Source organism: Neocloeon triangulifer, unplaced genomic scaffold (assembly GCF_031216515.1).
Source record: "Neocloeon triangulifer isolate White Clay Creek 2 clone unplaced genomic scaffold, ASM3121651v1 ptg000020l, whole genome shotgun sequence".
NCBI lineage: Eukaryota > Metazoa > Arthropoda > Insecta > Ephemeroptera > Baetidae > Neocloeon > Neocloeon triangulifer.
In genome coordinates, this window is record NW_026775561.1 from 1141089 (window position 1) to 1167487 (window position 26399).

At 37.0% G+C, this 26399-nt stretch overlaps 1 protein-coding gene across 16 annotated transcripts in view; it reads right to left on the bottom strand.

The window, feature by feature from the left end:
* The window catches only part of LOC132203822 (hemicentin-1), a 165978-nt gene that overhangs the window by 30311 nt on the left and 109268 nt on the right, over positions 1-26399 (bottom strand). For 15 of the 16 annotated variants that reach the window (XR_009442469.1, XM_059631929.1, XM_059631923.1 and 12 more), the window contains exons 4-8: positions 25037-25204; positions 17229-17390; positions 12241-12413; positions 12089-12115; positions 4709-4859 (exon numbers count right to left, since the gene is read on the bottom strand). Coding sequence is in view for 15 of the 16 variants with exons in the window: in XM_059631929.1 (XP_059487912.1) it covers positions 4709-4859; positions 12089-12115; positions 12241-12413; positions 17229-17390; positions 25037-25204 (681 nt within the window). In the remaining variant the exon portion in view is untranslated. The remainder of the gene's footprint in view (positions 1-4708; positions 4860-12088; positions 12116-12240; positions 12414-17228; positions 17391-25036; positions 25205-26399) is intronic. The other variant, XM_059631920.1, reaches the window with a different exon arrangement.

The window sequence follows — 26399 nt, forward strand, 5'->3', positions numbered from 1 at the left end:
GCTGGCGAGAGACGAATGCGAAAAGTCTCGCGGGGACTTGTAAAAGCCACTTAAAAAGTTGGCCTAGACGCGCAAAAATGAAAAAGGTGGCGCCGGCTCGTTTTTCCGCGCGAAACAAATGAACACAATGCGCGCGCATATTTATCACCCCGCAGCAAAGTTCACGGCAGCGGTTTTCGCACGGGGATATTAATCTCGGTGTCGACCACTCTGCAAATTAGCTCCAAGATCGAGAGAGATGAAAAGAGAGGTGCGGCGGAAAATGCGCCGATTCGAGTGAAAGAAACGGACTCGGCTGCCTGCTTTGCATTGATAAAATCATCGCGCAGGTTTGCCAGCGAAACTTTTAATTCCATTAATCTCTGCGAAATAATCTTCTTGAAAGGTTCCGCCTGCGCTGGGAAAGAAAACGGAAAGTGCGAGGAAAAGAATTCTCTTGCGACTCGAATCAATTTAATTTGCAAGTAAAAATCAGATCCTTTGATTGCAGGGTTCACGATTTTTCTTCAAAAGTTATAAAGATTATTAATTTTTGTATTACTGAATATGAAAGAAGTTTTATAGAGAAAGAAGAAATTGTTAAAACATTCCGACAGAAATAAAAGTAAATTAAAATTGCTTTTCACTTTAGTTAATGCAGAGTGAATTTAAAGTAAAGACCTTGAGGCGATTTATTTCCTTTGAAAAATAATTAACCCTCGTCTTGGAGATAATTGAAAGTTGATTGTAGTCGGAGAGGGTCTTTGTTTACCGCTCATTGCGCCAAAGAGGGTAATTTGGCCGTAATTTAGGGCCATTATTGCAACTGATAAAGGGGTCGTAACGCGGCAATAAATCGGTCCGCAAAGATGCTCGCCCGAGATAATTTCCTTCGCTGCCGCTTTTTCTTTCCGGGGGGGTTTTGGCAAAGAATAAAGGGAGGCAGGGAGAGGGAGCAGGTGAAAGGAGGGAAATAATCCGCGTCGTCGCTTGTATAAGTAATGAAGTCTGCTGTTGAGAGTGAAACAATTGTTAATGCGGTCTGAATGGAGGAGCAGATACTTTGTCAAAGTGTCACATGCATAGAATTATCATAATGTCAGCGCGCCCAAGATTTATAAGCAAAAAAGGACGCCGCGCGTAATTTATTTCGCACCCCGCGCGGCTCAAATGGATTTCGATTTGATTAGTTGGCACAGAACAATGGCCAAATCTTTATTCACTCTAATTACCCTTTCTCGGTGCACATAAATTCCGCCGCTTGCCAAAACAGGGCTCGTTGCGAATTCCGGTCAAGGATTTGCAAATCGACTTTTAAACAGGCAAATAAAATATAACCCACTTCAAGTAGGGCTCACAATTTTTTAAAAAGCTAATGCTAGCGTTTATATTAAGATGTAAAACCACCTCAGGGCAGAACAATCTCAAAAAAAAGTTACAGTTTAGGCCATAAGGATCATTTTTACAAGCGGAAAATTGTGGTTCACAGCGTAAATTTTTGAGAAAAGGTCCATTGAAGGTTGAAAAAAAACGTAGTTCTTTACATTTTTCTACTTTCTGAGAAAATTAAGCAAATTTTTTGAGCTTTTTAAATAAATTGAGTTATGCAAACAAACATCAAGATAATTTTATAATACCCAATTATTGAAAAATGTTTTACTTATCAAATTCCAAAATGGCCTCCAGAATTTAAGGTTTACTAAAACTGCTGTTAATTTAATTTGGGTAAAGAAAAATGGAATGAAATAATCTCTTTCCACGAGTTTTAAATTAGAAATAGAGGTTTCTTCAACATAATTCAGTCAAATTGATATTAAGTTTCAATGGGTGGGTCAGAATATGAGAGAATCGATTCTTGCAGCGATTCTCAAGAGGTGATTCTCAAAGAGGGATTCTCTCATATTTGAACCCACCCAATGTAATACAATAAAAATGAAGAATTTGAAGCCAAAAAATGAAGCAGGAGTTTTGATCTATTGTAGCAAAACTCTCCACAGAATAAAATCCATGAGTTAACATAAATTATCTTTGATAACATTTGAAGTTAAAAAGCTGCAAGGATGATCACAATTTAAATTTACTTATTGTTTTTTTCAAATGTTGGAAAAATTGTCAAAATTTTGAGCAATTTTAAACATTTGAAACAAAAATAACCGAAAAATTCCACTTTTTGTGTAAACATTTGTTTTACTTTTGCTCAACAAACCAGATTGTATGACGTTGTAATAAGCAAATTTTGACAGCGAGCAGGCGCGGAAGGCACTTAACAAACAAATCCCAGCCGGGCCGTAACTCGCCGAGCTGCAAATTGGACGGACGAGGCCTTGCTGCAGTCGTAAAGTTAAACGCACGCAATAAAACACGGCGCTGCACATACTTTTAATTGATCTTATTTTGCGCCGGACAAGGCACAAAGCGTAGGGTTGCTTCTTCCCCCTTCTGCAGCCCCTTGTAATCTTGTCCTTCTGCACTTAGCAAACTCCATCGGTCGGCCTAGCCCGGCCCGGCCACGCCAGGTGAGGCCGTTTGGGATCAAAAGTAGCAAGAAACTTTTGATGCCAAATTACATGGACGGATTTCACCCTCGCTTTTGTCGCGCTGTTTTGTTTACGCTTCATTTGCATGTCGGGGGCAACGAGCAAGGGTCTCTTTGTGGCCGCCCAAATAATGGCCTCGGGTCAAATTTCCATTTTTAGAATTTTCACAAATCGACCAACGAATGAAACGGCAATTTCATTTGGCTTTGTTGAGCTTTTTATTGTTGATGTCGTTGTTGATGAGAATGTAGCCGTAAATGGAGTTGAGCGAGTTTGCCGACAGGTACGTAAACAATAAAGAGCGATAATAATAAAATGCTCCCTTTTTCTCTCGCGCGCCACTGCAATTTATTTGCCAGCCATTCCAGAGCGGCGGCGGCGGCGTCAAGAGTATCTTACTTAGTTTTAGTTCTTTTTGTGTCGCGAGTTAGACAGGCTAGGTACACGTCTAATCAAAAGTTGCGAAACAAAAGACGCAGGAAATAACAAAGAAGGCGAAGAAGAGACGCTGAAAGTCGTAAAAGCTCGTCTCGATTTTCTATGGAGATCTTTTAGGGAGATGCGCGTTTTTTACAAAAAGAATGAGCAAAATCTTCTCTGGATATTCCTTTTTTACATTATTCTCAATAAACCAAGTTTCATTAGTTGAAAAATTTAAATATTTAAATTAATATGTATTTTTGTTGTATTTATACACATTTGGAAAATGCAACAAAGTTTTTTTTTCAAATATCCTTTTTCATTTATAAGTGACTTATTGCAAATTGTAAAGGTGCCGTGAAAATTAGAATATATAAATAAAAGTTAAAACTGACTTTCAGTAATTTAGAAATTTGGTATCTAACAAAGACATTTCTTGCTTCAAAACACCTGATAAAATTTGAGCCTTTTATTACCAGTTACGACCAATTTCATTCAGAAACTCATTCTGACAATAGATCTGTTCAAATTGTGTCATTTTGATTTAAATATATTTGATTCTCGGTAATATTTGTAAAAAAAATAATACTTTTTCATTACATTAGCTTGTCTTCATTGAGAAACATTAAGCTCTCAAGATAATTAAAATACAAAATAGAGTTAAAATTGTATCCACAATTAATTATTATTTTATATGATTAAAAAATTACTAAAAAATTAAGTTCTTCAAAAGTTTCAAAACAATTTAAGGTGATAAAATTTACATTAAAATTGTCTTTTTTACTAGAATTTATCAAGTTTTGAAACTTTTAAGCAAAGAATCTTTCCCTTTTTTTATGTTTGATAAGTTTTGAAGAGAAAAACTAATAAAAAGTGAAGAACTGCAGTTCTCCCTTCAACATCTGCGGATCGGTGCCGTTTGCAGAACCCTCTGGTGCACGAAGAATCGTTTAAACAATTTCCGCGGCACCCGACACGACCGAAATAAAAATAATCATAATAACAAAGCCGCCGCTCGTGTGCTCGGAATAAAGTGTTGTTATTCATTTTTATTGTTATTCCGTGACGATGCCATCCGTTTTAAAGCACTCGACACACAACGCGCGGATTCCACAATGTTCGAAACATTAAACAGCGCGGCGATAAATTTCGGAAATGAAAAACGCGCGGTTCAAAATGCGCATCGCTCCGGACGGATTTCCTTTTCCAAAGCAAACGGATCGAAAGAAACAAATTTCTTGAGAATACATTTGCGTCCATAATTCAAAGGAAAGATTTTATAACAAATTTATGCATCTCGGATTTGATATTGGATCAACCGTTGTTTTATTGCATTTGTCGCAACCTCTTTCGACTTCATCATCTTTCTCTCTCTCGAAAATAAAGAACTCTCTTTTTATTCTCCCGAAGAGACGGAGAAAAAGTTTGCCCTATAAAAATAAAAGACTGTCCGTGTGTTTCCGGCTCTTCGGACACACGCTAAATATATATAAATTTGCTGGCCAAGGAAAAGTTTAGCAACATTTGCGCAATTAGAGAGAAACTTTTTACGAGTTGGCGCAACAAACAAGCCGAAAAAGATTTGAAAAAAAACGACCAACATTTGCATGAGTTGCTCAGACATAATTACTCGTCTCAATTATTCATAGCGAAATAATAAAATTATTTGGCAACTCTTTTGTTCCATATTTTTTACTGCTTTCCGACGGAATTTCTAATTAACTCGGACTTAGCATGGCCTAATCGAAAAAGGAAAATAGTTTTGCACTCACAAAGAACCTCCAAGGTGACTGTGTCCTTGAGGGGCCGCTCCTTTTGCTCAACGAGGACCGGGTTGGTCGCCTCGCAGGTCAAAGTCTCGCCGTTTTCGTGCCGCGTCGCTTTGAACCGCAACTCGCTCTGCGTTTCGTAAGTTCCGTCCGACTGAAATAAAACTAAAATTAGCCAAAAATATCTAATTTAAATTAAAAAAATTATGAGCTTTTTTACAGCTGCCATGATTTCCACTGATAAAAATTAAGATTTCGATTAAATAAGAAGCAAACAATGTCACTTGAATCCATTAAATTATTCAAAGGGTTAAATTTTTACTTGGAGGTTTGAAAAATTCATGAATTTGTAAAATTCTTGTAATTTAAAACTGTGTGGATTAAGTTTTACCAAAATTCTTGCTAGTGGTGGTGCCGATTTGTCTAACAAATAAATTTTTTCCAACAATTGATTGTAACAATAATTTTAAAAAAATGCTTTCAGATAAGAAATAAATTGTAATACTAAAATAATTTTGTTATTTTACCAAACGCAATTAATTTTTGCTCAAATGTGTCAAAAAGAATACAATTAAATATAAATTTTCAAAATAAATTAATAAAAACTCCATTCTTGCAATGAAATATTTACAAAGAAACATGCAAACTAGTGAAGATTTTTTAATGATGAAAAGATCATACAAAGAACCAGCAGTTTTAAGTTTTCGCAAAGGGGTGACATTTTACAAAGGCATATTTAATTGGATGCAACAAACTGCATAGTTGCAGGGGTGCTTATTTTTATCTCCGCGGCTTATCTGCAGTTGAAAGGAAACTGCGCTAGCTTTTAAGCCGTTGAAGGCGAATAAAAAATTAATGCCGAGTGGCAAAAAAATGTGTACGCGAGTCGGGCGAGCTCCATTAGTTGAACAAGTTTATGCAACGGGGGCCGCGTTTTTTCACCCTCGTATCGTAGAGACCGGCAAGGGTGAGCATTCATTATGCAAAAGGCGGCGGCCCGTCAAATAAAATATTATGCGAATGTGGTCCTGCTCGGCTCATTTGAATTCCAACCCGCATTTCGACTGCATATTGATAGCGAATTATAAACTTCTGTGCAGAATTTTCGAAATTTTTCTAAAATACAAACTTCGGTCAGTAATTTTAGACTTTCTGCAGAAATTTTTGCATATTTTCTCGAATAAAAAAAATCTGCACAGTAAAGAAAGAGTAATACAGGTAATTTATTTTCAATTCTGATAGTGAAAGAAGGCCAAATTTCATGACCAAATAAGAAATCACGATTGGAAATTTCACATCCTTCAGCATTTAAGACCATTCATCAGGTTTTGGCGCCAAAAGCATTTGAACCTCGTTGGGCAGTCTTCAAGAATTTAGAATCTTAGGAATCAGGACTAAATTCCCTTGAGATTCAAATTCTTTTGGCGGGAAAATTTGAATCTCAAAAGAATCCCTGATTTGAAGCTTTTAGTGGAGAGAATTATTTGATGGCGATTTCAACATTGGTCATGAAATTTGATATTTATTCACATTAAGGAATAATAAAAAAAAAAAAATACACTTTCCCCTCTTCAAACCGATTTTAAACACTTTTGTTTCATTTTAACTAGAAAAATATTTACTCAACACATGTTTTCTATTGTCCAAGCAATAATATTACCATTTTGCATGTTCTGCTTTAACCAGAGGGACCGAAAAGGAGATGCAAGTTGATGTTTGGTATATAAAGGGGGGGGGGGGAAGGGAGCTATTATTTTGCACCGTCTAATATCACACATCAGTGGAGGGAATGATGATTATAGCGGCGGCGACATTTGTGAAGCGGAGCAAAACTCCTTGCTCGGCCTCCGATAATACCAGCGCGCGGTTATTGTCGCTCTCGCACATAATGGAATACACAAACGATTAGGGCGGAATAATCAGATTAAATTTATGGCCGCGCCGAGACAAAGACTGAAAGACACGCGTCTACCTGCGGCAATAATTGTTGCCGCCCGCTTTATAATTCCGTCGCAACGCTAATTGAATTCGTGTCTCTGCCATTTCCCCCGACTCGTTTGGTTCGTCATGCATTTTTCTCACAGTGGAATTGGCCCCGGGAAATCCGGATCGACGCAATTTATTCTAATCCACCAAAACTCACCAGAGCGAGAATTTATCATTTATGGCCAAATGAATTAATTTATTTGAATTTATATACAAATCCTGCGCATTTCACCAAATTAATTTCTGGCAAAATTTGTTGCGAGTTAAACTGATTGATAAAGAGATCAGCCGAATTATTAATTTTTTTAATAAAAAAGAAAACACTTTTAAAATAAAGGCTCAAATATCTCAAAAACTGGCTTTCTTAATATCTGATTTGGTGATTTTGAGTCTTCTTGTTTAGATTTTATTAAAATTTGACAGAAAATATGAAACATTTTCAACCTCTCACCGCTTTTAAAGTTTTTTCCATTGCTCATTGCTGAAAATTTGATGGATATAGAATGTTCAAAATTAATATTTCAATAATTTTCAGTTAAAATTTTGTTATAACCTTTTTCAAAAGATCTTTTTCCTTTTTTTTTTTTTGAATAAAAGAAATCTACAGTTTCGGGTGATTTTCTCTCTCTTGAAGATTTTTGAAAAGAAACGTTTTTGAAAGAAGCCTTGAGATGAGAAAGGATTCCGTCACTCTGCAAGAAAAGTTAATAGGCGCAGTAATTAGAATCGTAAATCACAAGGCGGCGCCAATTATATGCGAAATGCTCGGAGGCTCCTCTCGTAAATCAAAGCGCGCCCTCTGGCCGGGCGGCAAAAATGGCGGCGAGGAAATATCGCCGGCGAAATGAAGACGTAACTCGAGATTATTGAAGATGGATGAATAAAAAGCCGGCCGGGCTGATGTATTCCGACGCTTCTTTTTTTTGGCACACCTTGGCGCGAAGAATGTGCTGCGCGCAGGAATTCGAGGGTCGCTTCCGCGAGATTGAACTTGTAAATCTTCTCCAGAGCTGCCGCTTTTTCATCTCCAGAATTACCCTCTCGCATTCATACCTCCTGATTTACACCCTGATCGTCTTTGAAACTTAACACGCAAAGAAAACTCAATTTTTTATGTTAAGATAAAGAAAGTGTTCAGGCGAAGAATGTTGAGTTGAAAAACATAAAAAAAAAATGGAGAATATTATTCTAGAATTAATGGAAACGTTTCAATTTTCATTAGGTAAATAAACAAATATATTTTTGAGCGACATTAAATTATAGACGAAAAAATGGCACCTTTTTATTTGGGTAGTTTTCGCAGGGGAGTTGCGCTGGCGAAAGAACAATTCGGCGTCAACGCTTTTCATCGGTCCAATTTATTTATTATTGACACTTGGGGCGAGTTTGAGAGCAGGTGGATGGACGGACGAGCGAAATCTCGACGGACTCGCCGCTTTTTTTATACAACGCATTGACAGCAGGTGGGCGGAAGAAGATGATGGATCGGCCAACTTTTGGCGCCCGAAATTTAATGCAGCGAAAAGTTTCAAACGGCAAAAGTATACGTCAGAGAGGGAAGAATGTATTTTATTTAATTCAGCAGAACTATCCGGAATTTAATTAGTCTGGGGTGCAAAATAATTGTTTTATTTAATCAGGAACTGGGTCAACTCGATATTATTAAATAAAATCCGGTCGTAAAACGGAGAATATTCGCCAGAGCCAAGTTTCAAGTTTATTTAATTCCTCTCTCGGCCTTTTATTTCCCGTTAAAAGAGAGAGAGAGAGTTTCTTTCTTTTTGCAGCGCCGTGCTCATTTAAGGCCTGCATGGTTGTAACTGTCGCTGGTGTTGCTCCTCGATTTATGGCTTTCGCAATGAGCAAAAGTCCCACCAACGAATCCTCTCGAGTTTTTATCCTCTGGTCAGCGGGGACGCCAAGAAAGAGACGCCGCCGCTTGACCCACACCGCTTTTTGCTTTTAAAAGGGAACTTTTGCTGGCCCGGCCCGGCCCGACAAGCGGCCAAATTTATCGTTTGCGCCAACACATTCAAAACTGTTCTCCTTTGTCGCCGCCAATTACAATTTCCGCTAAATGATAAAAAAGCCAACAATTTATGATTCAAAATACAGAATATTTACGTTTTTTTAATCTCTTGAATGAATAATGTGAAAAAATTAAACGAATTAATGCATTATTTATGCAAATAATTCTTGAATTTTATATAAACAACTTTAAAAAACCCATTTTGATTTTTTTTTTAAATTCTTTTTACGAAAAAATTTCAGCCTGATCAAATGTGATATTTTTCTACAATTTTGTTTACCTCCAGAATATGACCTCCGAATCATTTCACCTCTCAGGGTTGAAGTGGAGGTAAAAAGGAATTTTTTGTGCCAGCTGAATTCTTATATCTCAATAAGAACCCAAGAATTCACTTTTTAAGTTTTTCCGCAAAATGTTTTTGACTCTTTTTCAGTTTTTTCCACGCTAAACTCTGACAAATTATCTTAAATTTTCACCCAATTTTTAAAAAAAGAAAACCACCAACCTGCGCGTAATGGCTTAAAAGGTGTCAATAAATTGTACTTAAACTGAGTAAAATTTAATTTAAGTCGATTTTTCTCAAAAAAAAAAAAAAAAAAAAAAAACTAACAAAAAGCAACAAATGAAATCTTTTGGTTTAAAAAGCGAGTCTTTGAATTGAATAGATAATTAAATGAACTAATTATGTAATAATTGATCTTTCCCTTTTGACTATTATTTCCAATAATATTTTTAAAATGAAAAACTGAAGTGAATTTTGGAGCTTGAAATGGTTCCCGTTGCTTGTCGTGCGGGCGGCGCATTAAATAGTTAATGTGGACGCGGCGGCGACAGTGGGAAAAAGGAAACAAATAGCCAATGCTAAAAATCCGGCTATAAAAAGCGAGAGTTTACGGCCGGCGGAACGGGCCAATTGGACCAGATTAAATGAGATACGCCAAGACTCGTAACTTTTACAGCTTCCTGCGTGATTGATATTCTCATTGTCGCTCGGGGCGAATTTTCAAACTTTCTCCTGCTCAAAATCGATCTAATTTGCATGCAAACAAGTTGGAAAGAAGCACATTATGTGTATTTAAGCTCGATATTGGCGCTGCCTTGGTCTTCCCTGTTCCGAGCGGAGAGAAAGATCATTTTCCGTGCAAACCGATATTGATTTCCTCTCCTCCCGACCAGCAGCAGAGGTAAAAAGCGCCGGTCTCGCCAACTATGTGCCAACGACTTGCTCATTCCAAAGTTTCGCCGGCCCACATTTTTCGTCCAACCCAACAAAACTCGCTTTACGGCCCCGCAATAATAGTAAAATCGAGTCGCCTGCCTGCCCTTCTCTGATAATGTAATAAGCCAATCAACTTTGATTACGTCAGCTTTCGGAACACGACGAATTTGCCGACCGCAAATTTCGAATTTGTTTTATATAGGCTGCAGCGTTTTTGATCAGGAAAATTAAAATAAATTGATTTATATTTATTTAAAATTAAATAAATTTTCAAAAGTTGCATAAGTTGAAATGTTTTGAAGAGCTCAAAACTTGTGTGAAAAACTTTTTTATATCGTCTGACCTGAATGAAATTGTTGGAATGTAAAATATATTCAGATTATTTAATTTTTAATAAAAAATTATACAAACTTCAAAATGAAAGTGAAGTTATAAATTTTATAGAGGAATTTAGCGACTTTGTTGAATTAGAGTCACTTGAGTGCAAAGCGTTTCCATTAAAATTTCAAGCAGAATTTAACCCTCTGGCGGAGCGAGTAATTTTTCATAACAAAATAAAAGTGGAAAACGGGCTTGTTTATTCGGCCCTCTTAGTTAATTTCTGCGGCGGAATTAAAAAGGGCACCTGTCGCCCATTAAAATATTATTATTTTCGCTCACACGGCAAAGTGAATTAACAAAAGCCGAGTGGACCGACCGACTTGTGCAAATAAAATGACCATTAATTTGATTTAGGATCGGAGAGGCAACGGTGCTCGCCACATTACCAGCAGCTTAATGCCGTAAATAAGCTGCGAAATAAGGCCAGAAAGTTTTACTGCAAATAAACACACAGTGTAATAACAAAACCTCACATTACACACGCCCATTTATGCAGCGTAATAAAAAACCAAATGCACTTTATTTTGGGCGGCAAAAAAAAAAGAGATTTGAAATACAAAGTAGATATTTTAAATCCTACTTCATTAGCAAAATTCCTGACGAAAGCGGTTTAATGATTACAAGTGAGTAAATAAATTCATTTCACAAGAGTTTATTTAGCAGCTTTCGAAACTTCTGGTTCCGAAATTTAGATTTTCTTTCTCACTTTATGAATATTTTGACTAAAACTAGTGTTAAATTAGAAAAATAATATTCTTGTGAAAAATCACGCAAAAGTATTTCAGTTAATCCAATTTCAGCAAAAGTATCAAATTAGATTTAATTAAAATTTAAGTGAAACACATTTTTCTTCATCCAACAATTATGAACGTTATTTTCGTCAAACGGAATTATTGGTAGATAAAAACAATAGAAAATTACAGAACAAAGTGAAATTATTCTCGGTGCCGTTGCCATTTGAATGCTTCTTTGGTGTGTATTCAAATTAGCGAGTTGGTATCGCGAGTGTGGCTTAATTGGGTATGCAACGCGCAGCACAGCGGCGCTCAACAAATTGCCTAGTTTCGAAACGTGACACCGCGCTCGATGGATAGCGACGGACGCGGTGCAACAAGCTTGATTAAATGTTTAAACACTTGTTTCAAACGCAATAAATTTCAAGACTACTTTAAATGTAAAAACAATACACGCAGGTTGTTGTTGCTTTTATTTATTAATTGGCGAGCAAACAAAGGCAATTGGCATTGTTTGAGCAAATGAAAGCGCGCTTTGATTGGAAATGCGGTCGATTGCATTCAACAAAGGACGCGCGTGTGTTCGGGTTTAATTTCCAACTTTGATTGCAACGCTTTCAACTACGCTCATTACCGACTGTCAAAACCAAGTTTCCATGCCAAATAAGTTCTAATTTTTTTTTTTTAGTCTACTGTTTAAAAATAAGCTGAATTTAAAAAAAAAAAAATAATTCATTGAATTTGCAATTTCTAAAAAACAAGAAAAATTCTTTAATGAATTATGAAAAAAATAATAATTTCAAACATTATTTCTTAAGATGTGTCTTTTTCAATTTAATCTCGTGAAAATTTATGGAAAAATCACTTTTTGAACGAATTCTTTAAGCAGCATATAAAGCATAGATTAAACGACCGACAAGCTTTCCATCCCAGTTAAATTACAAGAGCTGAATTTTGCAAAAATGGCAAGCAATGGAGTTTTTTTCCACAGACGCAGCATGCAACACAGAGGACACCGATAGAGAGGTACTCACAGATTTGACTAATTTTGTGCTTGGTTGCTGCAAGTGGGAAGAGAGAACATGAGCAACAAATTTCCAAGTCAGGGGCGGGGCAGGGGTTGAAAAAAACTGTGTTTCGATTCACGGGGGTGCAAAGAGGGACTCTGGATGAATTGCAGACTCACCTGGACGGCGGCGTGTGTTGTGGCGGCGGCGTGGCGCCCGACGGGCTCGGTGCCATTGAACCATGTAATGTTGGCGGCGGGACGCGCCCCCGTCACCTGGCAAGTCAGCACCACCTCGGTGCCCTCGTGCACGTGCTCCTCCACCCCAGACAGGTCCAGCCGCAGCGGCCGCACTGGAATCATTAAAAAACAACAATAACAAAAATTAGCTTAAAAAAATTCAAATATAAATAAAAAAAATTGTTCATTTATTTAATTCTTTCCAATTTATTTGATTGGAAAAAAGATTGTTTACAAATATATCGATATAAATTAATTTAAAATAGTTTAAATATAAAATTTTTTCTAAGAACTTCGTATCAAAAGTCGATTTTTAAATTGAGTGTATTTTGCACAGATCTTTTCTCTGAATTAATTTGTAAGCGAATTGATCCGATTTTTTTCCCACTCGTACATGAATCGCCATTGCATTTCATTCAGAATTAATATGGCAAACACGCGAGTCTCTTTGAAAGCGCCGACTTTGTCCCCAGAGTTGTGTTTATTTTATTCGCAGCGCCGACTTTCTGCCATTAGCGACGCCCAATGCAAAGTGCTTATTTTTACTCGCGCTATTTAATTAGTGCGTGACCTCAAGCGCTAACAAGGTGGTTCGCTGTTTTCATAAAAGCAGCGATTCAAACAAAAAAATCATAATAATCCCACCGGCTTTTCGAGAGGAATCAGACCGTGAATAAAAATATGTAAAGGTCTTTCCTGTAATAAGATTATTTTTACAGATTTAACCATTTTAATTATGGATTTTAGAGAAAATATTTTATAGAAAATTGCGTAAGATTCAGATTTTTAGAGTGAAAAAGTAAAGATCCATGAAAAGCAGAGCAATATTTTTTGTTGTAAGTTGCAAGATTTTTTTTACCAATTTGTTTTCTCCTTTCAATGCAGTTGTTGCTGCAAAATTTTCATATTTTGTAATTTTTTGAAATCACAAACTTTGACTTGAATCCAGTATTTTGTGAATGTCAAATGGAAAAGTGATTGGGGCGGCCAAAGGGAGAGTGAATTAGCATCGAGGGCCACCTCTGGCCAATGCAATAATCAAAATTGGCAGCAGCTTGGAAATCACACACACACGTGTAATTAATATCAAACAAAGCGCGCGGCCTGTAAATGCAAATTAGTTGCGTCATAAAACGTCATAGCCTGCACAATTATTACTTTGTCCACCTCAGCAACAGCCGATTTCATTTCAATGCGCTGCCGATTCGGTCTATAATGAAATTATACTTTAAATATTTACTCTGTTTTTAATTAATCAACAGGGTGAAGCGCCTATTTCGATTTCAAACAACGCATAATATTTTCGTGCACTGACGAGAATTCTACGGGAAATGCAATAACAAAGGTTGAGGTAATATAAAATATTCTTAAATTAATGAAAAAGTGTTAAATTACTTATTAACATGTATTTGAAATAAACAGGGACAAACAAAGCTAGAAAATTTATTCATCCCTTCTGTTTAGAATAATAAATTATGCAAATTAGGCGGCATTACGCATTCCTGGTGACCCTCGGAAGGTATGCCGAGGGCGCTTTCTGAAAGTTTACTCAAATTCGGCCACTTCATTATCGATCAGGCGAATTCCGGCGCTGATCACCGCCATTGTGAGCCTCTTTGGCCATTTAGCGCGATACACCTCTCTCGAAACAACGCGCGGCCGAGTGCGTGTTTCACTTTTGTGCTCCTCTCTCGAGTGCACACTTCTTGCCCTGCGACTTCGAGGGCGATCGATACCATCGGCCTCAACACCAATGCCCTCGTGTTTGCCAAATTTTACCTGCAAAAGCTCAAATCCTCTCTAGTGGAACACAATTGAAAAACAGAGACTCCTCGAATTCAATTTAGGTAAAAAAATCTTTGTCATTTTGCGTTAAATTTCATTTCAATTTAAATTAAGTCACAAAACCAAACTTTTATTGATAATTTTGAACTTTTTATGAAGAATTGTGAATTTTACTATTGATGAACGTTTTTAATACTTTTTAATTAAAATAACTGGAATTCTGTATTAAATTAAAAAGCAAACAAAATTAAATAATGCGTTTTGCTTTGTTATGTAACCTGGAAAAATTCATGCAAGTCTGAAATTTTCACCATCCTGTTGACGCATTTTCTGAGATTTCAAATGATTTTTTTATATTAAGTAAAAAAATTCTGCATTTCAATTAATGATGCTCAATTTTGAACGGGCCAGGAAATGTCTATAACTTGGCACGATCCATCTTTTATAAAAGGAAAATTCCTCAAGAGATTTTGAGGCTTCTTGGTTTGATTTTCTCCCTTGTGAATAAAATTGAGCAGAATTTTTCAGCTTTGGAATTTAAAGAAAGTGGCAAATACAAAAAGTGTGCCAAATCAAATCATCTAAAACTTTTGTATAGAACATTTTTCTCTAAAATGCTTTTCAGAAGAGCAAGGGCTAAAAAACTTATATAAAAATTACAAAATATTTACCTCTGTTCAAGAAATCTGAATTTGCGTCAACAATTATCATTTTACTAAGCAAACATGGTAGTTTTGAAAGCTATTTAATTTCCTATCGATTGACGTTGGTCTCGTTTTTGTACAAGGAATAGAAAAATTACTGCAAAAAATAAGCCACATTTCAAAGGTACTCTTTTCCCCTAGAAAGGGTAGCGGCAGGAAATCACAGAAAATATAGACATTAAAAATCAAAAGATACCCTCTTGCTTTTGAAAACTTTTAGCTCAAGGCCGATTTATTTACTGTGATTCACGAAATAACTGCAAATGATTGCAGATTCAAGACGATCAAATCATGTATACAGACATATTAATTCTGTTGTGCGTGTTGAATAGGGGAATTTTGGGGAGGGCAAATAATGCGAAATCGACGTCGGAAGAAACCCCGGCGCTCTCTCTCGTCTCTTGATGAGAACAACATGAAAGCCTTGGTGGATTCAAGTAACCGCACGCGGCGGCGGCGCCATTATTGCAACCGCTCGCGCGCTGTTTAATTTCATCTCCCCAAGGCCTTTTCCTTTGGCATTGCGAGTAATGAAATCGTGCCAGCCACACATAAATACACAGCGCATCCTTATCAAAAATCTTAATGGCGGATCCGAGATGATTTAATAACGAGCGCCTCGTAATTGCGAATTCAAAGCAGCGCGTCACGTCGATTTATCGAGTTCCATTGTTCCGTGTCTTTGGCGCGCGCGCGATCGCTGCAATTATTGTTCCACTCTGCAAACTTTTGTCAAGCGACGATTCAATCACTCGGGCCGCTTTCAACCGACGAGTCACTTTTCCATTTCAAAGCGTTTCTCTTTTCAAAGGCTGGCTTTTGACAAAAGGAAAAATATGCAACAAAATATGCCTGAATCAGTAAAAAGTGGTTTTTAGTTTTAAATCTTTTCAAATCATTTAAATAAATATCTCAAATTATGACGTTTTTTTCCCTAATATTAAAATATATAAGTCAATTGATTTGGAATTTGATTGATTCAAGGTTTCATTTCTAATCCCATGTGATCCATTTTGATCCGAAGTGTTTTCACGGCGGAGGAGAAATATAAGAAGTGATATTTTTCAGCTGACATCATTTCCCGCGGCAACAAAAGCGGCGGAGAAAATCCTTTTGTGGAGGCAAAAACCAACAGGCAGCAGCAGCAGCAGCAACGCTAGAAATACTTCAATTGTCGCATTTAATGCTTCGTCGAGCGAGCGAGCTCGAGAGTGAGAAAAAAGGAGGAAAGCGAGCTGCTGCACTCGATGGCGAAAATCGCGTGGAAAATAAATTGTATTTTTTGGTCTGGCTTCCATTAAAGACACCGCAGAAGCAGCGAACGAGATGCTCAGGCCTGATAACAAACTGTGGGGAAGCCGCGACTGCAGGGTTGTGGATCAAAAACAAAAAACGCTCAATTATTTTCAAAATAGAAAAAATAAAATCACAACATTTTTAATAAAGGTGGAATTTTTCAGTTTCAATGACTATTTTAAACAAAATATTGAAGATGGTTTATGAAAAAATTTCTATAAATCTGATATTGTTTGTTTTTTGAAAAAATCTCTTGGGTAATTTTTTTGAAAATAAAAACTATAAATCAAAATCAGTCGAAGCTCCTCAAATTTGAACAGCTGAGAGGAGAACCATCATAAGGTCAACATTTCAAGTGATTTTGAGCCTTCTAAGCCCATCTTTGATTTTTTCCCTACAAATATTGGGCTGAAAATCTCACTTTTCAACCTTTCCCCTGTTATAACTTTATTCCTTTTGGATTTAGAAGAAAATGTTAAATACAAAAAGTATGCAAAATTAAATTATCTAAAAGTTTTGTATGAATATTTTTCCTCTAAATTGTTTTTTGGAAGAGCTAGAGCTTCAAAACCAATAAAAAAGACAAAAAATTGACCTTTGTGCAAACAATTGAACTTTTTAGCGCCAAAAATGGTTTATTTTATGCAAACTTGTTAAGGTTTTGAAAGCTTATTAAATTTCCTATCGATTGACGATGGACTCATGTCTGAACGAGAAATAGAAAATTTTCAACAAAAATCAAATTGACGCCACCTTTCAAAGGTGATTTTTACCCAGAAATTCATCCCTTTCAGATGGCGAAAGAAAGTTTTGAACTTGCATGAATTATTTCTGGGTTGTGTTGTTTGCGTCTAAAATAATCGACCCGTGACATTACCGCCATCACAGATAAACACGCTTTTTCTCTTTTCGGCACAATCGGTGCACCCGACCGACGAGTCTTTCCTTCTTCCTCTTTGCAGTTTGGTCACGCGACCGCGGTGGGCGTGTCCCTGGTCATTCTTTTTACTTTGAGGAGGAAATAAAATAACGGCGAGAGATAGTTTTGTGCTCTATTGTGCTGTCAGCCGGAATAAATCGCCGCTAATAATAACGTCGCAGCAAACGTCACTTTTGTCACAAAGCGGAAGGAAAAAAACTCACCGTTGACGTCGACCTCGATGGAGGCGGTCAGGTCGGCGCTGAGCGCGCGACTCGACGCCTTGCACTCGTACTTGGCGCCCAGGTCGCCCCTGCCCAAGGTCACCTGCAGCCGGTTGACGCCGGTGCCCACCCCGTTTGGGCCAGGGTCGGCCGAAAAGGCTCCTGGAACAACAACAGAGAAAAACATGAAAGTTACATAGATTGACACATTTTCACAATAATGATAATTTTAGAGTAAATTTTTTGTAATTTATTCATTTTCGTTGCTCAAATATATGAAAAAATCCTCTTTATCTTTAAAATAAAAAGTAATTAATGATATTTGAAAAAAGAACACACACAAAATTTAGTTCAAACTCAATTCATCAAATCAAAAATTATAGGTAAATTTTTGGTATTTTATTTATTTCATTTTCTCAAATTAAACTATAAATCAACAAATCCCCTAATTTAATTTCATTTGCAATGAATATTAGTAGAAAGGAATGGAGAATTATCTGTTATAACTTTTTTTCATTTTAGTTGAAAGCTTCATCTCCGATTTAGGGCTTAGTTCGGGTCGGCCAAATCCACTTTGGCTTAGGAAGGGACTTTTGCCTCTTCTGATCCCATTTTCTAATCCTGGCCCCGATAGCGAAACCGAATGCGACATTTCGGTTTGTCAATTAATGAGGCGCATTTTGGTGCTGAGCAAGTTCCTCTCCTAATCTGCTCTGGCGCCAAGAGGGGGTGGAGGGGGGGGGTGTTAATTGCACATTATTAAGGCAATTATTCAGCGCACACGGCAGTCAGTAATCTGGCAATTGCTCTGTAAAGTATGAAAGGGGATTGGCGAGACGGCAGGTGTTATGTTTACAGAAGGGCTTCGGCAGTACTTGAGAAGCGATTGTATTCCTGTTAAGTCTTATCTCATCTAAATTCACCTCGTTAGACGCCGCGAATCTGCTCATTAGCATGCGAGCAGAGATTCAACTGGGGCGTCAAAGAGAATCTGGCAATTCGGAGCGACGCGCGGTGATTTTTGGTAATTAAGCCGTGGATTTTTCAAAAAACGGTCCGATTAAATGAAAATTTTGTATAAGAAAAATTTAAGTCATTGTGAGAACAGCATTTTTTAAATTTTTATTGGCTAGGATTTATTAAAATCTCAGCAAGTCACGTTCAAATCACCCCAATTAAGACGGAAAACAAAATCAATAGGGTTTAGTTTACATTGATCGTGTGGGAAAAGTTTAATTTCAGTGTAGATTTCACGAGCTTCTTGTTAAATGAAAAAAGTGCAAGATACGCTGTTAAAAAAAATTTAGAAATAATTTCAGAAAGTTAGAAATGTTTGTATTTCAACGTTGCTTATCAAATTCTGTCCAATTTAAGAATAAAATTGTTTAAAAATTAAAGTAAAATGAACATATTGCTGGGTTATTTAGCAGAACAAAATAGAAAATCACACTTTAAAATTTAATTTGGTCTGCCCTGCTTTTAGTGAAGGGAAATGGATGAGTTGGCAGGTATTGGAGTGTTTAATCAATTTTAAGCAGCGCGAGGCGTCAAATTGTAATGGACCCCTGCAGACGCCTGCAAGTTTAATTCAAGGATAGCGCGTGTACAATTCGGCATAATGCGTGCAAGGTGCGCGTGATTGATGGTCGGTTACTTTGGAGAAAGCTGGGGCGAGGCGCTTTTTGAGCCTTCTCGGCGTGTGTCAGGAACGCGGGCGGAGAGGGATGGTTGCATCGCACGCTAACAAGATCCACACACAGTCTGCTCTGTGTCAAGAGCTGGAAACTGTGCTGGTGTTACGCACAAGAGACCTACCCGCCGACCTCTAATGCGATATTCCGACGCTGCGTCGAGTGACTGAAAACCCGCAAAAGGGGCACGCGCGGTTCAACCCTTTACTCACGCAAATTTGCCAAGTTTGGATTTTGTAAATTATAGAGATGTTTATACTGCAGTTCTCCGGGATTAAATTTAACAAGTTGAAAGTCGAAGTTCAAGTTAGAATCGTATATTTGAAATAAAAGGGAAAATAATTTGCAATTTTAATTTATTTATTCTAATATATTTGCTTTTTTCCAAATTTTAATGAATTTTGTGTGGAAAATAGTGAAAAAAAGTTTGAAAAAAAAAATTTGAGCATTTTAAAGAGAATTAAAAAGTATATTCAGAGATCAAACTTCGAATTTCGCGTCGTTTTTATCAAAATTTCTGTCAAATTTGGTTTTAAGTATCCTTCCCTTAAAAATTAGATCTGTCTTGGAACCGAATATCCAATTTATTTCAATAAAATTAACAACACGATTTGAAATATTGTTGATGTGTTTTTAAATTATTTAATTTTCCGATTTTTTGCTTGGAATTTTTTTTTTTTCGAGAAAGACGAGAGCGTTTGAGCAGAACTGATGTTTCTCTCTTCCCACTTTCCCTTTCCGTCTAGCTTTTTCCTTTTTCCTATTTGCAAACAAGTTGGGTTTCTCGGCCGGCCGGCCGGTGTTCACAAGGCTTGAGGGAAATCTAAGCAAAGCAAAGCCCGGCGGAGTCGGCATTAAATGGGCCTTGAACGCGGCGGCGGCGGCGGCGGCCAGATCCGCCCCTGGAGAACCACCCACGTTTCTTGCAGACTTTGCTGCTGCTGCTGGGTTTAAACAAACGCAGATGTATGGCAGCGCAAAAGAACGCATTTTCCGGCTCTCTCTGTCCTCCCGCCGAGGGTAATCGCGCACAAACACACAAATTCCTCCTTCTCGGCTGCTTTAATCGATACCAATCTTAATTCTCGGCACCCAAAATCCTGCACTAAAAATGCAATAAAAAGACGAGGAGGGAGGAAATTTAGGGAAAAAATCAATTTTGTGACGAGTATAAAAAAATAAGGACAACTTTCGAGCCAAAGCGCAGATTGGTTGGCAAGGATTCTTTAACAATCAGGTGTTTATTTTACAAAATTTGAGGGATTCAAGCGCGGAGAAAACCGTGAAAAGTGAAAAACTTTCTCCGAAAAACTTAAATGCAGAATATTTGTGTTTCTATTTGAGATACAGAAATGCGGCTGGAAGCAAAAACTTTATATTTAAATCATCTTCAGCCCACAGGGTTCAAATAATTCAGAGATCAAAGCTCAACGTCATTTTCTAGAGGCCAAATGTACGAAATAAATTAATTCTGGAAAAATATGCCACTTTCTAATGAGCTCAAAATTTTTCTAAAATAGTGCTAACAAGTAAAAAAAGAAAAACATATTAAAAACTGAAAAAGGTATCCTTTAATTAAATTACAAATTGCCGATGGCCAAAAACTTATTTGGAGATTTTTTGAAATTTTTGAATGAATCATCATATTAAAATGAATAATTTACCCATGCCAGATGCGTACTTTCTCGAAAAAAATTTTGGTTTTATTTTTTAAAATAAAAATTACAATAGTTTTTTCTGTTCGAATTGTGTTTTCCTCCCGAAACAACCTCGCTTTTCGTCTGTGAAACTGTGACTTTGTGCATAGTTTTGCGGGCTGACTGCGCGTGCGAGACAACAGACTCAACTTCGGCACACGTATTAAATTCATCCACCTCGCTGTTTAATTAGAGCGTGTGTTTGTGTGTTCTCGCAGAACGCCACTGAGAGAGCAGGGAGTGCGGTTGAATAATTCGCGTATAAACATCAACGCAGCAACTTTCCTGCTTTTAAACACGGCGGACATTTTAAACTCGGCTTTGCAAGGTAAAAAGTTACCCAGGTGGAAAAAAACGCTCTCAAATGTATTCACACAAACCAAGTAAAAGTGAAATTGAGACGTATCCTTTCGTTGACGACTTTTTAAATTCTTCGATCATTATTTATCAATAAAGAAATAAATTAAAAAGGAAATATTAAATTGATTAAATTAATCTTCATTTGTATAATTTTTAAAATATAAATTTTTTTAATTCCTTTTAATATTTTTGGAAATAAAAGCACTTCTCTCTCTTTGGAAATTACATACTTCAGGTTTAGAACAAGTTTAAATTGGTCACACAAACATGTTTGATTAAAATCCGTGGTATTTATTTTAAACATTACGAGAGCAAAAGTTTTGAACGCGCTCGGTCTGGTTCCATTTTCAATGACAGAGCGCGTCCTTTTTTCTACCGAAATCCAAAACTCCGCACGCATTGAATATTTAAAAAGCCGTGCAGAGTGGGAAGTATAACTAAAGGTACACGTCCGTGAATGGGCGGATATTTGAAAAAGCGTGTGTGCGCCTCCATATTCAGGAGGGCGCTCTTTTGATGCGGAATTTGCATAAGTGGCGCGCAGACTCTTCTCCTTAATTTATTCACGAGCCGGAGATTTCCACGGCGGCCGTACATGATATTAGCATTTTTAATTGAGGCCCTTCTTATCATCTCGGAGCGAAAAATCTCGCGAGTATATTTATTCAGGGCAAGTGAAACCGCAACACGAAACAAACCAGACGTAATTAGTCGCCCTAAATTTCAGCCGCCGCGTGTGTTAACCAATAAATCTCTCGCCAGGACCTTAAAACGACGAGTAACACCGATTTAATGCACGCCGGGGCCGGCAAACTCTGCGCTGTAAACTTTTTGCTGCCCTAACCGCGCCGTGTTGCCCGTTTTTGTTTCAAACAACACCAGCTCCAACGAGATTATTTCCCAAACTTCACTCAACATGCAGGGACGAGTGGATTCACCAATAAATTAAATGGCCCCAACGATGCTTCCGGGAAGTTTTGTCCAAACAAATTCCAATCAAATTCAAGCAGTTGTTTGTTTAAATTTCAAGAAGATTGAACCTGCTTTTACAATTCTTCAATACATGAATGAAACATATTGAAAAAGAATAATTTTCTAATTTTTATAAACTCCTCCGAATAATTCAATTTTTTGCGTTTCGACGCAATTTTAAATTCAAACCTGAACTGTTATTTTTATGGAGGATTTTATTGCCTTGACAAAGATTTTATAAAATTTCAGTACGCAATGTTATCCTCTGGAATTTTACAATTGATTCTTTGTTTAAAACGTTTTCTTCTTAAATTGCTCTCAATTTTCTCAAAAATTATTTTATGGTCATTAATCGCTCATTTCTGATTTATTTGATTTGGGAACATTTTGATTATAATTTTGAAAACGAGGGATGATTTTTTTCTTGTATAAAAGGGGCTGTCGTTGGCGTGCAATTTGACTCGTCAGAGGTGTGTAGCTTCCTTTCGAAGATCTGAGATATAAACCAGTTCTCTCTCATCTTCTCTCTCTCCTTTTTCTTCTCTTTCCGAGAATTGATAGTGAAAAGTCAGAGACGTCTGGTCTTGGCGCAAAAATAACGCAGAGAGCGTGATAAGCAGGCGCAGCTGCGGTGATGGAAAGCAGAGCTGAGGGCGAAATGAGAGCGCGGCCGGGCAAGTCAATATAGATGCGGTTGCGATGATGACGCCGATGATATGTGAAGGAAGGTGAGCTTCTTCTTTTTTGCGGCGCATCTTTCATCTTTCGCTAGGAGGAAAAAATTCGGCCGGCTCAGCTCATAGAAAAATTTCATTAGTTGCACGCGTCGGCGGGGCTAAAGACTAACTTGTGGCAAAAAAAAATACTTTTGGAATTTCATCATCCTCTCCCCGGCAGTCGGCGCACTTCATTCCACATATCACTTTCTACTGCCGCTTGTTTTATATTCGACCGACAAAGAACTGCTGAAAGAACGCTTCTTAATTTTATGTCCTCTTTTTGATGGAGTCGACGGAAGCATTTTTATTTTTTTTACCCCGCAACTCCTTTGATGGAAAGCAAACGGATTGTTTATAAAAAGGTCCAGCAACACAATCTCGCAATGTGTTTGAACCTATAAGTGCTCTTTGTACATTTTTGCACCAGTAATTCTTAATAATTTCAAAAATTTAAATTATTTTTTCACTTATTTTTGCTTCTGGTTGAGTTACGTCAAAATTCCAGGTCCTAAAATGGTCCTCTAAAAATTCTCTGTCAAACCACGTGCCACACATTGAGAAAACTTTGCAAAAAGGTCACAGAGGTCAATGACCTCAGTGACACAATAACCACGTGCAATGCATGGTCTGATAGAAAAAACTCAAGAGGATCACTTTGTGTCATCAGGTGTTGTGAGTTTTTTCAAACAAAAAAAAGTTAAATTTTTAAGATCAAGAGCTCAAAATAACGCTAAAACCGCACTTTTAGGTCTTTGTATTTTATATTCAAAAGTTCTAGGAACTTATCCATCTATTTAATTATCCCATCTTACGTAAAAGTTTACGCTCTTCAAATTGGCTATTTCAGAATTTTGATACAAAAAGTGCCGGCTCACCATAAAATCTGAGGTCAAAGGTCACGAGGAAGTGACCTTGACCCGTAACCCACGATTTTACGCCAAACAGCAAAGTTGAAGAGGGTGACGAGACGAGTTCAACCATACCCAGATTTCTGTTCTACAAACACGGGAAGCCGAGATGCAACCTTTTGAAATTTACAAAAATTCAAAATTGAACATCCCAAAAAACAGCAAATTTTGAGATAACTGAGAATAAAAAAAGCTACACTTTTGGATCCCTCTGGTTATAATTTTTCATCATATGAAGCACGGTTTTGCTCAGTTGACTGCTGCTGCGGGAAACATTTGCTCAGATTTGAAATTTTTGATCCTCATTTGAATTTTCAACAAAATTTGAGATTCTCCAAAAATAGTACTACTTTTAATTCGTTTCAGATTCGCAACCCGTTTAAAAGAAAAGCATTCGGAAGTGTGTGGTTTCGCCATGAAATATAAACCGCAAAGAAAGATTTACATCTTGTGAAGTCCGCAGGGAGTAGAAATAAGGAAAGCATTAATTTCAGCGTTGGTTGCCCGAAGAGCGAGCGAGCGCACCTCCTGCGAGGAGAAGAACATACCGGTTTTATGGCCTCACAGTAATAACCGTTTGCAATCTTGTATTTCATGTGGCGAAATTGGCGAGCCCTCGGGCCTTTAAGGCTCTTAAAGCTGGCAAAAGGGGCAAAGTGACAGCTGCCGTGGAGAGAATTCTGTTGCGGTCAAGATTGAATCGAGAGGAGCCTAAAATTTTGCATTTGCAGCGTGAAAGGATTTCTCGTGCAGCGCACAACAAGAAGTGCTCTTTAGTGCGGAATGAATTCCAACTGGGATAAAAGCGCGAATCGATCCGCGCCCTGCCGCAGATATTCAATTTTCCAATACATGTGCGTATCGAAAAGAGGGAGAGAGAGAAAAGCCGGCGGCGGGTTATGTGCATTATGAATTTTATTAAGATTAAGAAGGCGCGACGACGCCGAAAAGCCATTTTAATTCGCAAGCCTCCGATCACATCTCTTGCAAAATGAAAAGCAAACAAAAGACGCGCAATTTTTTTATCCACCAAACTAACCCGGATCAAAATGAGGTTCAAATCCAATTTCAAATTATTTCTCATTTTTATTAATTAACAAAATTAGAAAGATTGATCATTTTGAGCAAGTAATTTATGCAAATCGGAACTTTTATCTGATAAAACGCTGAAAAATTCAAAATCTTGAAGACAGAATCTTTAAATTCATTTTTTTTTTAATATTTAATATTTTTTTAAATTCCGCAGCCAAAGAAATAGAATATATATTTAGAATTGAATGAAATTGTGATGTATAAAATTTTTCATAAAAGGAACTGATTCGAGTGATAAAACCGCGAGTTGGCGCCAACGGAAACTTTACAGTCTGACGCGCCAGAGTTGGCAAAATTTTCGATTCATAGACTCGGTGGCCGCAATCAAGTTGCTAATGATGCATTGTGAGACGGCAAAGCTGCACTCACCTGGTAATTTATGCGTGCCGTTCCACCAAGTAATATCTGGAATTGGTTTTCCGCCGCCGGATTGGCAACTAAGTTTCAGTTCTTGTCCTTCCTGGAACGGACCAATTAGCGTCGAGCTGCTGATTTCGCTGCCGTCCTCTTTCAAAACTTTGACGTACTCGGGCTTGACTGCAACACAAGAAGAGAGAGAGAAGGTTAGCGAAAGGACTATTCTTGTCTTCCAACCAAAAAGTTTTCCGTCTGTTCAATTTGATATGGATAAAGGGTGAATTGGCAAAATGTTCACATGCAAGAGGAATTTTAAATGTTATTTTTTACATAGAACAGCAAATTATGAAGAAAAAGAATTAGTTTCAATTCTTCATACTTTGAAAATATTGTATAAGAAATTTAATTTTAATAAAAAAATCGAGTTTAAAAAAATAATTCACTATTTATTTTTCCATATAGATAATAAATTATTAAAGATTTTTCCGTAGCCATTTTAACGTTGGTCATACAGTTTAAAAATTGCATTTATTTCAAATTCAGATTCTGGAATAATAAAATATTAGTGCTTGAGCTTTTAAAGCAAGGCATTGCGTTTTCCCGCCAATATTTAAGAATATTGGCTTTTTTAAATTAAAAGTGGTTTTGAAATAAAATCTTCCCTCGAGATTCTAATTTGCTTGACGGGAAACCCCTTTCTCAAAATTTAGGGGCGTCAATTAGGGGGATTGAATAGATCATGTTTTCAACTATTTTTTGGAACTGCTAAAAAATGTACAAATAAAGACGAAATATATCATTTTCAATCAAAATTTGACAATTTAGAGTCACCTAAAACCACCTATTTGATGAAATATCACCTATTTTGAAATTTTTTGTCTGTTTTTGTTCTCAAAATTTCACTTATTTAAACAAAAAATAGCCTGCTGACAAAAAAGTTACCTATAAACACGATTTTTGTCAACACATTCACCTATTTGCCATTTAATTTCAGCTGAAAAATCACCCTCTTTGGAACATTTTTCCCATGCCCAGTTATGTTTTTGGACACAAAATCTTAATAATTGGCTTTTAAAGTTTCAAATCGACCGCCAATTTTACTGAAAGTAGAAATCCTTGGAAAATAAGTTTATTTTTATATATATGTATGGTCTTTATTGAAAACTCAATTGAGTAAAACTTTCAACTTACATCTTAGAAGGTTAAAATTAAGATTCACAATTTATTTTATCAGTTTGCGCGACAGGGTTTCCAAAGTTTTTCACTTATTTTTAGAATAGTCATTAATGCTAAGCACTCGGTGGTTGCACTCGGCCAGATGATATTGGGTGCATTTCTCACCGCATAGCAAACACACCCATGAATCACTTTCCTC